Raw genomic sequence first — 13,599 nt, forward strand, 5'->3', positions numbered from 1 at the left:
TGACAGTTGTGTAATACATGCAGTACGGTTGTGTTTACCCAGCAATGACTGGTTATGATTTCACTGAGATTGAGAAAAAGAATCATAAAAACTGAAATGTTTTATTCACATATATAAACATAATATAACAAAGTAACTAAAATTTAAACAATCTATGTCAATTTGGACTCTGGCACTGCTTTAATATTGCCACAAACTGCTGAAAGATTCTGCTACGATCTTGCATATTTGGCCAGTTATCCTGTATATTTGGTCTCGGCCACTGTTAGAGGGATCCACTCATCACTGACTGTTTCTGAAAGGCTTGGATATTGTCCAGAATGTAGGTCCTGTAATATGAAGAGAACATCCACTCTGTCCTTAAAATTTAACATCAGGAGGTGCACTAACAGTCTAAGGCTATGTACTTAATTTATCTTCCTTCATTGTGGTTTTAATAAGTCACAAATCAATATCAGGCGAACTGCAAAATGTAATGACTGTTGATTTCACCTAGAATAATGAGACTCACTTGATTCTGGTGGCCATCTCTGGTCCGCTCCACCGTGGGCTGTAGGGGTATTTATCGTGTACCTCGGAGTACGGCTTCTCCTTTGATTCGTGATAAATAGACTGAAAGGTCAGCACGGGAGCCTCTTGGGGAAAAGATGGGGCAAGTTCAACTACAATCACAGAAGTATCCAATACTAAAGTAAATTAGCATTACTAGGAGATTCAAACTGAATCAGAGCTTAAGGTTCTACATGTCTACTTGATTTTATCTCTGGTTTTATGATTTTAGACTTACTGTATAAAATGAAGAAAAAATCATTCCACTCAAACAGAAATGAAATATCAAAGAATCCATCAGCATCAAATTCCAGCACCGACCTGATAAAAGAATGTTTAAAAAATACAATCAAAATCTTTAAAATGAATCCAAAATCTCGATAGAGTGTTAAAGATATGTTGTGATATACGAGTATAACTGGTACCTGCCAAAGTGACTCAAGAAGGCAGCCATTAATTCTTTCCTCCTCTCGTATATTTGCACCGTCTTCTCAACCTTCAAAGAGGAAAGTCTCTATATAGTATTCATTTATTTTCATTAACGAAAAGCAGATGTACATTTACTACCTATTCAAAATCAATAAAGACAATTCAACTTGAGAAGAATATGATCAATTAGGAAAAGAGCAAATCTCCTGACATTCGGGGTGTAGATTGACACTGACTAAACAAATTAAAATGTTCTACATCTTAGCTAGATCGACACTTAATTCCAAGACTAAGAACATGTCTACCTTGTTCTGTAGGAGCTTGTAGACGTCAGGCACATAGTCTAAGAGACAACCCCCACTGGGAAAGGCTGGGATCCTCAGGTTACCACTGCCTCCAAAAGCACTGAAGGAGACAAACCATACATATAAGAAATCTCTTGATATATTTATACGATGACGTGAATGGCAATAATGTTAATCTGTTCATATAGATTGTTTTAACACTTAAGGTTGTATCAAAGCTGAGATATTTATTGCTATTTAAGAGATTCTTTTTTTTTACAACATTCTTATTCTCTATTATTGTTCCATACAATGAATGATAGACATTGTTGAAGGAGCACTAGTTTCAACAGGAATATTATATAGGTAAATTGAGACAATGATAGTTAAACACTCACTGTTCTACCCGTGGGGACAGGTATAACTGGGGCGTCACCCTGGAACTGTCTGGGGAAGGAAACAATATCAACAGAACAGCCGAATTCTCACCAGGGTTATCCTGAAAATGAAAAACATTACCATAGTAATTAATAGCATAATATATTTCCCGTCAATACAATAGCAATAACATGTATAACATTCTGTGTATTTTAATCATATACAGTACCGATCAAACTCAACTTAACACCAAAGTAAACCCCAACTAAACCCTGGGTTTACTTTTGGGGTTTACTTGGGGTTTACTCTGGGTTTACTTTTTGAAAATTTGGGTCCACTCGGGGTTTACTTTGGGTTTACTTTGAAATTACTTTTGAGGTCAACTGCATGCACTGAAGTGTGAAGCAGACTAGTATTTTATCTTACCATCCTATTGCCTGTAATTGCTACCCTTTGTATATTCCGAATATACAGTTAGCGCCTGCTTTCAGGGGTATACATATGTACTTCTGACTGGGTTTACTCTCTGTGTCCACTCTGGGTTTACTTTGGGTTTACTCTGGGTCCACTCTAGTAAACCCAGGAAGTAAACCCAGGGTTTAGTTGGGGTTTACTTTCTGTTAGGTTGGGTCTGATCGGTACTGTACTAACATGTACAGTGTACTTACTTTTGTGAGGTATGGGGGTATATCTGAAAAGTCCACCGGTAGTTTGATCAGAAAATTTATTGGCCCAATTTTCTTCTGCAAAATAAAAATAATTCTATTTCTAAAAATAATTAATATGCAATAGCAGTTTTTAAGATAAAACAAAGTCTAAATCTGCACTGCTCCAAAAAATTTAAATTGAGTTTGGGCAGGTTACCTCTGTCCTTTCTGAGTAAACTTCAATTAGATCTCGAGATAGCTCAGTCTGATCAAGAAGTGAAGAATACTCGAATTGCAGTCTGGAGTGAGCCTCTAGTAATCTCTCATGGAAGGTTTTGTAATGCTCCAGAAGCTCTCTGATGACCTTTGTCAAACAATGGGGGTCACCAATATCCCAGTTCACCAAGCTCTACAATACAAATCTTGTTTTATCCTAAACAGAATTTTTATTCAAATTCCAAATTTTTTTTTTTTTTAAATAAAATGAAGTGAATTTTCATCAATTTTTAAGTTGGTTACATTAATAAAATCCTGTTTTTTTTATGCTTGTTAATTTTGTTTCTATTTATTCATTTGCATATATGCATTGATAATCCTAATACATATAATGGACTTTGAATTCTTTTGCCTGCACCTTGATGTCTGCTACATTTGGACAAAAGTCTGAGTCTTCAAATATGAAGTCTGGAGGCTCTTCTGGGCAGGAATTATCCAAAATTACCTCCCCTACAACATGTTTTAAAAAACTATCAGATTATAACTTAACCTCATATAGTGCTAAATTCTGAAGTGAAGCTGTACAGGAAAATTCTGTTGACATGATTTAGAACTACTGTTCCTTCCATACAAAAAACTTGCAATTCACAGCTCACAAAAACTTGTGCTGGTTTTGGAGAGATATTAGTTAACAAATCTAAAACTAAAACTAAAAAAGGAGAGGGCTCAAATAGGCAGATTGCCTGCTGCCCAATCCTATTATGTAATATTTTTTTTTAGCAATCTTCAAAGTTTTTCAGGTATACATCCCAATTCTTAACAACAACACTCGTAGTCTTCCCTCTCTTGGTCTATAGGAATGTACAGTACTGTAACGGAATGTTTGCATTTGACTTACATGTTATGGTTTGACCTGCATAAGGAATGTAAATTTTAAATCTGTCTCCACTTGGACTTTTCCGCAATGTGCTACTCCTGAAACCAAACAAACTTTGTTTTATATATGATATATGTTTATTCACCAATCTGAATCAACAATGTATTACAGTAGTTTATCATTTGATACAAAACTAAAAACATAACGTCATCTTAATATCTTGTAAAAACAGATATCGATGACATTAGGCCTAAAGTTACCCACCCAGATTTAACGTCATTGACTCGAGTAATCCCATTGCAAACACCAAATTTCCCTTCAACCATCAACGACTCCACAATTTTGTTAAAATGGGGTGATATCTGCATCCTTCTGGTGAGTCAGTTTCTTCTTTGATTTTCTAGATTAAAAAAACATAGACGGAATTTAAAATCCCGGTTTTTTTTAGAATCTAGAATATGGGACAAAAGTTTCACAATTTTTTTTCATGGGTGATTTTTTTTATTTGTCCTTTCTTTACTGCAGTATAGTAAAATCCGTATCATTTAATTCTAAATCAAATGCACAACAATGTTTGCTTAATTTTAAATCCCGGATTTTTATTTTCTTTGCACTTACTTTAAAATTAAATTACTTGATTAACTTCCAGTGATTTCAGTTTCACGTTGTTCATGTTTATTGTCCAATTTATTGTGTCAATGATGTTAAAAACTTGAAGAAATGTAAGTTATGGATAAAGTTCTTGTATTAACAAAGTTCCTTTTCCCAATAGTACTGTATTGACCTACCTTAGAGTCATTTTAGCTTACCTGAGGTGGAAGGTCAAGTGAGTTTTAAAGTCTTAAGCTTGTTTCTTTGTTGTCATTTTCAAAAAAAAAAAATTCTCCATAACCATTAGGCCAGAAAATTTGAAACTGGTTTGAAAACATCACCACAAAGTGTACATTCAAGGGACATAATTATTCGCCACTTCAAAATAGCAGCCATGCATACTTTGAACAGCGTGCACCTTCTACATCAGTTAAAGTTCCTATTCCCTTTATAGATTCGCATCCCCAGATCATGATATGTGATACTCAGATTTCATGGAGATGGCGGACACACAAGTTGTGCACTGTATTTTTCTTCATCTTTTCTCCATATTTAAACTTTCTTATTTTTTCCAATTACTCTCTAACTTTCATCAATAAACACCCATTTACTCCAATTATGATCAACAGTCCAATTTTTCTCTCATTACACCACTTAAGTGAGCTTTATTGCTGACCTTGCGAATCGCAACTTTTTTCTTGGCAAGCCTCTGTTTGTTTCCGAGCTCTTGAATTTTTCTTGCTATAGTTCTGGTACAAAGTCTATGATTGTTGCCCTCATTAACAACACCAGTTATGTCATTGTAAGTTCTTCATCTGTTTTCTCTAAATATGTGCAAAAGTTTGTTTTTAAATCTGTTCATAAACATTTTCTTCCTTCCCCATCCTTGACGATTTTATACCTGTCCTGTTTCTTCAATTTTTTTCATAATACTACATGTTGTAGATTTAGCATTCCCTAATGTTTTTTCCAACTCTGATGTATTTCTGTTGCTCTATACGCTTTTTTAATCATATTTCTGATGTTGGTACATATCAGGTAATTCTTTTTCCTTTCACCCCATTTAATTTTGGTACAAATTTACCGACGAACAATCTTGTGTATAGGTCATCAATTTTAGATTGACATCATATCGTTAAAACTAGAAAGGAAATATTTCGGGTCTATTTATAGCCCACAGCCCTACTTTAAAGAACATTTGAGAAAACTCAACATGATTTGCGCACAGGTGGCAAATAATTTTGCCCCTTGACTGTATATTAATTCAAGTTTGTTCAAAATCATGATCCCTCAGGTAGGGTGAGATTAAAATTTTTACACAAGAGTACCAGGTATATAAACACATGTATATAGAACTTCAATGCTACCATTTATAATATGTTATTAAGTGTGACTGTTTGGAGGGTGAAGCCAGCAACTTAATCAAGTTTTACACTTTAGTAGGATATATTTTGTGTGTTTAGATTAACTGGAAACATGTACAGTTGGATCCACCTATGTGCTTGTGGCCCCTGGACTTATTGTTTAAAAGTTGTCTGATTAGAATTATAGTTAAATGAATTATTAGTATAGGTATATGGTCAATCCAAGGGAGATAACTGTGTTTTGGGTAATTATTTTATGATAAAAACCAATGGATACGCGGGCATGTTACGGCTGCCCGATGGATTTTACAACGATGTGTAGAAAGTCACTTGTCTGTACTTCAAACGATATGACGTCATAATTAACTTTGACGTCACGATCTGCATTCATGTCGATAGTTCTCAGGGAATGTATCTTTACGTTAAAAGTGAATTATATCAAACCACTATAAAACCGCAGGTTTCTTTTACATAGATGCTGCCATTAATGCTAGACGTACATAATTCATTCATATTAAAAACCAGTATCAAATAATCAGCAGTTTTAAAGCTTCATTTTAAGTAAAAGACTATTTATAAAGTAGTGGTTTGGAGACTCTCCCTGCTATGTGTAAACAACTGAATGAAGAAATTTTAATGTATGTAAAACCAGCTTGGCGCAGGTGAAAGATTAACACAATTTTAGAATATTTTACATGAAATTGGTAGAGAATATAAGTACCAGTGTGAATCGTGCTTGGGAAACCTACGGATTTACCCCAATTTTTTGTAAATCACTTTTGATTAGTAAAAATGTGCATTTTTTGATGATTTTGTGGAATGTTTAAACAATATCTTCCATAAACGAAATATCTATTTCTTTCCCAAGCAAGAACTTCAAAGTATATGACTTAACAAAGGATTTTAATATGATTTAATGTCATCAATAACCTGCGCCAATGCGATTAAAAAAGATCATTTGCAATACCGGTATTAGGATTCGCCCGTCACGTGATTACAAAGAACATATAATGTCACAAAAATGCATTAAATATAATGTTTAACATCAGTGTCAATAAATGTAACATAGATTTTAAGAAATACTTCTAGTCAAAGTATTTTTGCGATGATTCAAATAATATCATTTTCCAGCCGTATTTTAGCATCGGGACACCTTAAGATTGCTGCGTACTGTAAAAGAATATTTAACATCTCCTCCTCCCTAATAGCGAGCACAGTGAGCAGCACTTTTTCGCAATTCTGCTATGTATACTGGAACATAAAATATTTTTATATAGTTTTTTTAGCTTGTTGATGCATCCATTTGGTAAACCAAGCGATCATATTCATCATTATAAAACATATGTACCTTTGTGTATTTAATTCAAATTTATGCTGCACTCACCCCTATGGTCGCACAATAAAACATATTATCTGAATAAGGTGTTGCATCAAAATATGTAGATATTTTTTTGTTCAAAATAAACTCTTCATATGACTCAAAGAATCTCGCTGGTAATTAATATTCAGAGTTTATATGTGTAAACAGTTTTCTTACTTTCTGCATTTTCTTGCTAATATACATATTGCATACATTTTGAATTTGTTTTTATTTAATAGAAAAGATGATAAGGAAAATGTTCGTTCAAAGATGCCTTATTTATGGAGTGAAAAATCTGAGGCGACAGGTATGTAATATCTAGTTTTGTTCTTTACAGTAACTCAATAAACAAGACTGCTCAGTCAGTTGTTATGTTTTGAACAGCTACATAAATGTATTTAGTTTGAAACTTCTACAGGTATCAACCAAAGAGATTCCAACCCTGACTGTTCCAAAGAAGATGGCTAGAAACATTGAGAAAGTGAAACTGAGGAAAATTATTCAAGAAGAAAGTTTAAAACAACAGCGAAAAGGTGCTTTGGTGATCAGTTGCAAAAATAAGGAATACAACTTTTATTCCAGTGGAAAATTTGATGAGAATGATCCTAAAGCGCTAGCATCCCATGGTTGGAAGCACCGTAAATCTTATATAGCGAGAGACTTCTTCACCATCAATGCTGTGTCAACTGTAAGTGTCTAATTGTATTGTTTAAAAATTTTTGCCAAGGATAAAGAAACTGATGAACTATTTAAAATGCTAAAAAAAAAAACAACTGAATTTTGCATCTTATTTTATCTGCCTAACTCTTTGTTGCATATGAATAGAATCCAGCCCTGTTGCGAAGTACAGAGCAATGTGGATTTGCTGACCTGGATATTAGCGAAGAGTTATGTCGGAGGCTGTCTACTGCTGGGATTGAGGTGCCTACTGATATTCAGGTCAGTAACTTTGCTGAAATAAGAATGAATGCTGATAATTACGCACAATAATGAATTTATGTTCAGTTATTATATACTCCTTACATTAAACAAATTACATATCATTTTTACCTTACTTGAGACAAGATTTAAAGCTGCTTGGTCCGATTTTTTTGTTTTTACAGTATCAAAATTTTTTCCATACAAATCATTTATCTTAGAAAGTTATGGACTTTCTCCTATTTACACCAGCAGAATCAGTATCTTTTCAAAGTTAGAAATATTCAAAGTAAATAAAAATAATTTCTCTTTGGGCAAACGAAAAAACAAACCAAAATGCATCATGGGAATGTTTAGAAAAGGAAACTGCTTGGTTTCGTCCCGCGAATGATTGGGGTTATCCAATCCGCATGTTATGCATCGATTGTAAAGAAAGCAGACTTCAGAAATATTAGCGAACAAAGCGTACACATGTTTATTTGTAATTTGTCTGATCATTTCGACCTTTATTTAAAGCGATGTCAAATTCGTAATACAACCATACCCGTCTCGTTGTCAGGGGTGAAATTTAACATGTCATTGAGGCGAAATAACGCGGTACCTTTAATGTCGTTTGTTTTGTTAGCAAATTTTGTACGTATTTTTCTTCATTGAAATTTGGCATAATTGACGGGTAAAACTACTGCAATGTCTATTATTATACATATACTAAGCATAGCCATCGTTTAAAAGCGTGCATAAAATTTGATATAAAATCGGACCAAGCAGCTTTAAGTCAGCTGTTCTGAAGATTTGTTCGGTGACTGCTGTGTTTCGTTCCATTAAGTTGACTTCAGGGTTGTGTACTTTCACATTTTCATCTCTAGAACCAATTACTGTAGATTCTTACTCTCTTAGGTAACAGTTAGATATTACTAAAGGTGAGTAGTTTGGCACCTAAGCCTCTAATTCATTATTTATTTTTTTTGGTACAGAAACAGACAATACCAGCTGTGCTTTCTGGAGACAATGTGTTGTGTGCAGCCCAAACAGGTGAATATTGTATTGTCCCATTTATATTTCATAGGTAATCATATATTTAGGATTAGTTTTTGGGACTTTTATTTGTTTCTTATTTGAGAATTAATTGAAAAAAAGAAATACTGATAGAAAAGTTTTCTTGAAAAGATATCAAAGGGATGAACTATGATATGAATTATGGTGCTTAAAATTATGGATTGTGTTGTTAAGTTTTGAATAGTTGTATTATAGCACTGTATTTAGACGAAATGTTGCATCCATTTTTGATTGATTGGTTGTGATTTTTGATGGGATTGATAGGTAGTGGGAAAACTTTGGCTTATTTGCTGCCAATCATAGAGAACCTGGTACGACAGAAGACACACAACCCCAACGAGACAGACAATGCCCCACGGGCTGTTATACTGGTTCCTGCCAAAGAACTGGTTCACCAGCTGATGGTAAGTCTCCAGAATGTGAGTAACTATGGGATTGTACATGTACACTCCGTGTTGTGTGGAGGACAACACCAGGAAATTATACTCTGTGAAACATTTACATTTAGTAAATTCTTTATCATTAACAGGAAGTATGTACAATGTTTGAGGATCTGCTGGTGTTCAGAACTCTGGCTGGAGGACAACATATCAGTGTAGGTACTCAAGAAATAATGTATACTCAAGAAATACTGTATACTCAAGAAATACTGTATACTGAGTTATTTTTGCCCCCATGTAATTTTCACCAGTTGCAAACAGTTTCGCCCCATCTTGAATTGGAGCAGACACGTTTATGTTTGCTATGAGATGATTTGAGATATTGGAAATTGCCCAGTCTTAAAGTCGTGTGCTTACAAGAGCAAAAGGGGCAAAAAAAACAACTGGGTGAATATTTCCCTTTATACAGTATTTAAATCCTATCTGCCATGGTGTCTCTCAAGGGACAAGGCAAGGTCTTGTTTTACAACCAACTTTTGTGGCCAAAGGGACTTGATGTATTTATTAAACCAAGAAGGGATTCAAATTCCCTAAACAAATCCAGATCATATTTCCGATTGAGTCCAGTTCATTTTTCCAAGAATAGGGGGAGGATATGTTGGGAGTTTGACTTTTTATATAATCTCTCTCCTCTTTGTAACTAAAAGTATTTTATATATGAGAACGATTCGGTTGGAGTAAGGGGCAGACATTCTGGTCCCCCTCCTATGCCTTCTGGCCCCATGCTGGATTTGCTACTTGCATTTTATGACTCTTTTTTTATATTTTTGCATTAATTTCACTTAACGCCATCGAATTTGTCTATCTGTTTAACCCTATTTTGTAGATCTGGTAAGTCACCTTTTTAAGTTCAAATTATTGTGGTATCCTTAGAAATGATTTAAGTTTCATTTTTTCTTGGTGTTTGAATTTTCACTTAAAAATCATTTTAAAAAATTACTATTATTCAAAATCACTTACTTTGCAGGCCAAGGTAACATACATGAAAAGCGAGCCAATCGATGTATTCATAGCAACGCCCGGAGCCTTCAAAAAATTTCTCACATATGGTAGAAAAACTAGATTATACATTTTGATAAGATGCATTAGTTTTGTTGAATATTCCCATGATAACTGACTTAATTATCAGCTATGAATGAGATTCTTTTTACAAACACATAAAACACATACGCTGAATTTATATAAGCAATCTTTCTAAATCACTTTTAGATGACACTCTCTCAGCCATGTATAACAATAGATTGTGAATCAAAATAAATAATATTTTTCAATAGAAAAGGACAAAAAAATATACCCCCCCCCCAAGAATAAGAAAAGCTATCATCTTGAAATATGCCATAGTTATATTCCTGTAGGTAACCATGATAGATTGCTATAGATTGACTGATAATCTTGAATGGTTTCAGGTAGGATCAAACACTCCCAGTTACAGCACTTTGTGTTGGATGAGGCGGATACCTTATTGGATGACAGCTTCTTCCACGAAGTCCGATCTATTCTCACAAACATGCTTGTGAGTAAATTTGTACTTAATTCTTATCCTTGTTTTTATAAAAGAGTTCCATCGTGAAAAGTGCATTACATGCTGATAATATGTCAGACTTGTTTTCAATGTAAATATTGTAGGGATGGGTACGTTGTGTAACCTGAAAATATATTGAACTTTACTTAATAATTTTTTGTTAATTCTGTGTACATTTTGCTATTGGTATATATATATTGACACTAAATGGTTTAGCTAGATAAACTGTTGGATGTTTTCATTTGTCAATTCCTTGTAAATGTTGGTAGGATAGGTACATACCCCTGGTAAATGTGACCTACATTATATTTATGAATTCTCTGTTTTACATACCGTATTTGTAAATTCTCTGTAAACCTTGGTGGTATGGATATGGATCCTGGTCATCATTCAGGACTCATTATATCATTGTTAATTCTGTTTATGATAAATGGAGGTGGTTTAGATACATGAAGTAGTGAGTGTGCAGGGAAAAGGTTCTACAGTATACAGCTTAATAATTCACTGTAAAAATGTGGTATTGATAGTTTATATTAATCATTATTAATTCTGGTTATTATAAATGACAAGGGTATAAATGTTGTGTTTAGATACATGGAGGAGTGGGTGTCCAGGGACAGGGGTCTACAGGGGTACAGCTCAGTCTGGTCAGCGCCACCATGCCCAGGGACCTACAGAAAAACATCGGATCCTTGATATCAGTGAGACAGCTTCATCACCGTCTCTTCAAACTTATTGTTGACATTTTGAGTCTGCTTCATGTATTCATAATGATAGGAGACAACAAATTCAACTTATAATAAAATTGTTTTTCCTCTCAGCATTATATAAGTTTCATGTATTTTACATTGATTTCTCATAAATGGATTAGAAATATGATTTATATATTTTTGTCTGTACAAATTATGTTTGCTTGTTCTATGTGTATTCCAACATCTCCTTATGAGAGAACCCATTGTACACATGTAGATGGAGAGCATCACAAAGATAACGTCCAGGTGCCTACATTCAGTCTTGCCTCACATCACTCAGATGTTTATCCGAGTCAAGAAATCCAACAAACCAGGTAAAGCTTCTCATTAACCTTACACTGCAACAAATTAATGACATCAAGATAAAATTTGTGCATCTAAATGCAACTAAAAAAGATATTAATGAAATTAGGCAAAAACATGTTAACAAAAAATCGAACTCATTGTTTGATTTACATCCATTGCAAGAGAAGAGAAAACACACATAACTTACTGAACCAAAATTCTGGGAGATTCTTTATGCATCCACTTCATCTACTGCAGAATGTAAAATGTTTTTCAAGAGTTGTTTCATAAGGTGAATGTGTAATAACAGTACAATTAATATTCATATACATGTATCAATAAAATTATTTTACTGTGAAAAATCCTTTCATTGCTCTTTGCTTCTCAAAAAATGAAGGGTCGGCTGCAATTCTTGATTAAGCTGGTTTTAGAACCGCCTTATCTTGCTGTTACTGTTTCAATCTCTCCACTATTTGCAACAATCTTTCATTGTAATATAGATAATTAAATATATTTTAAAATGAAATTATTTCTTTTTGACATCCTTGCTTTGAAAACTGCCATCAGATGAGCAGACAAATTATCAAAACACCCTAACCTGCATCATTTAGTTTGTTTTTTAACCTGACATGACCAGGTAAAATATAAATCTTACCTTTTTCGTTATTTTGACCCACTCATCCTCTCATCGCTCTCTGTTCTTTTGTTTCAGCTGAACTTTTGAAGATTGTGAGAAAGAATGCGGCGAGCAGTGTCCCCACCATGGTGTTCTGTAACCAGGCGGCCACCAGCTACTTTGTGATGAAATTCCTGGAGGAGAACAATATACCCAGCACAATATTTAACGCCCAGATCAGGCCACAGGTACACTGTACTGTCATACATCATTGTCATAGTGCCGTGATAAACATACATATAAATACGATATATGTAAAAAGAGAATGCATGCACTTTATTTGATAAAACTGCCTTTCATTACAATTGATTACTGAAATGTGTGTAGTTAATTAGTTGTAAATTAGTGTATTAATGCTGGAACATTCATACATTATATAACCCAGTTTCTCTCCCTTAGTTCAGAGAAGGGAAGTTTAATGACTTTCAAACAGAGAAATCAGATGTCATTGTGTGTACAGATATCGCCTCGAGAGGTCTGGACACCATCAGAGTAAGTGGTACAACCCAACATCTTCAGAAATATTAGCTATCTATCAATTTTGTAACAAACAACTTTTATAACGATTAGTACTTGTGCCAGGTGAAATAGTAAACTTTGTGTGGTGTGAACTCCATATCAGTAAAATCACTTAAGTTTATGTTATCTGACTAAGACTTTTTTAGTTATGTTGATTTTTTTTATGTGTGAGAGTAAAAACGATGACACAGCTGTATATTGTAAAGATTTAACAAGTTATATTTTATGACTTAACAAGTTATCATTTATGAACTGAACAGTAGAATGGCATGAACACATGAGGCATTTTCTCTTACTGGTGCAATAAAGACATGAACAAATGAATCTGTACACAATTCACAGTGTAAGTAAGTGGGTTTATTATTATGATTTTTTGTAGGCCCGCCATATAGTGAACTACGATTTCCCTGACTTTGTGTCCGACTACATTCACCGTTGTGGACGCGTTGGTCGTATCGGGTCACATGGTCATGGTACGGTAACCAGCTTTATCTCCGAAAACTGGGAAGTGGAGCTACTCTGGCAAATAGAGGTAAGTGCACATTATGATAAAAAGGTTATACATAGACTACATATAGAGGTATGTGCAAATTATGATGAAAAAAGGTTATACACAAGGATAATATAGGTATGTGCACATTAAAATGAAATAGTTTTACATAAGAATATAAATAGAGGTACAGTAGGTGAATATTATAACTGACCCATCGGTCAAAAATAGGTTGTACCTGTATCT

General features: G+C 34.1%; 2 protein-coding genes across 2 annotated transcripts in view; one reads left to right on the forward strand and one right to left on the reverse strand.

The window, feature by feature from the left end:
* Positions 1–87: 87 nt before the first annotated feature.
* On the reverse strand, positions 88–3,801 carry LOC128177124 (BRISC and BRCA1-A complex member 2-like). Its single transcript, XM_052843689.1, has 11 exons — positions 3,645–3,801; positions 3,402–3,478; positions 2,922–3,013; positions 2,505–2,696; positions 2,309–2,383; positions 1,661–1,761; positions 1,284–1,383; positions 975–1,045; positions 788–870; positions 512–662; positions 88–329 (listed from the first exon to the last, which is right to left on the reverse strand). Exons 1-11 carry the CDS (start codon positions 3,746–3,748, stop codon positions 266–268), a joined length of 1,110 nt encoding a protein of 369 aa, XP_052699649.1. The 5' UTR covers positions 3,749–3,801; the 3' UTR covers positions 88–265.
* Positions 3,802–4,012: 211 nt separating this feature from the next.
* The window catches only part of LOC128177681 (probable ATP-dependent RNA helicase DDX28), a 12,849-nt gene continuing 3,262 nt past the window's right edge, over positions 4,013–13,599 (forward strand). The window contains exons 1-14 of the mRNA XM_052844504.1: positions 4,013–4,102; positions 6,935–7,002; positions 7,114–7,383; positions 7,521–7,634; positions 8,588–8,645; positions 8,934–9,073; positions 9,199–9,264; positions 10,077–10,158; positions 10,516–10,622; positions 11,222–11,332; positions 11,601–11,697; positions 12,381–12,532; positions 12,744–12,836; positions 13,243–13,395. Of these exons, the coding sequence (XP_052700464.1) occupies positions 6,940–7,002; positions 7,114–7,383; positions 7,521–7,634; positions 8,588–8,645; positions 8,934–9,073; positions 9,199–9,264; positions 10,077–10,158; positions 10,516–10,622; positions 11,222–11,332; positions 11,601–11,697; positions 12,381–12,532; positions 12,744–12,836; positions 13,243–13,395 (1,506 nt within the window). The 5' untranslated portion in view covers positions 4,013–4,102; positions 6,935–6,939. The remainder of the gene's footprint in view (positions 4,103–6,934; positions 7,003–7,113; positions 7,384–7,520; positions 7,635–8,587; positions 8,646–8,933; positions 9,074–9,198; positions 9,265–10,076; positions 10,159–10,515; positions 10,623–11,221; positions 11,333–11,600; positions 11,698–12,380; positions 12,533–12,743; positions 12,837–13,242; positions 13,396–13,599) is intronic.

Source organism: Crassostrea angulata, chromosome 3 (assembly GCF_025612915.1).
Source record: "Crassostrea angulata isolate pt1a10 chromosome 3, ASM2561291v2, whole genome shotgun sequence".
NCBI lineage: Eukaryota > Metazoa > Mollusca > Bivalvia > Ostreida > Ostreidae > Magallana > Magallana angulata.

Excerpts from the sequence above, each read along its gene's own strand:
- LOC128177124 (XM_052843689.1), bottom strand. The coding sequence starts at position 3,748 with ATGCAGATATCACCCCATTTTAACAAAATTGTGGAGTCGTTGATGGTT. Across the intron at positions 2,384-2,504 it reads TTTACTCAGAAAGGACAGAG|AAGAAAATTGGGCCAATAAA; the intron begins GTAACCTGCCCA and ends TTTATTTTGCAG. Across the intron at positions 1,384-1,660 it reads CTGTCCCCACGGGTAGAACA|TGCTTTTGGAGGCAGTGGTA; the intron begins GTGAGTGTTTAA and ends TGTCTCCTTCAG.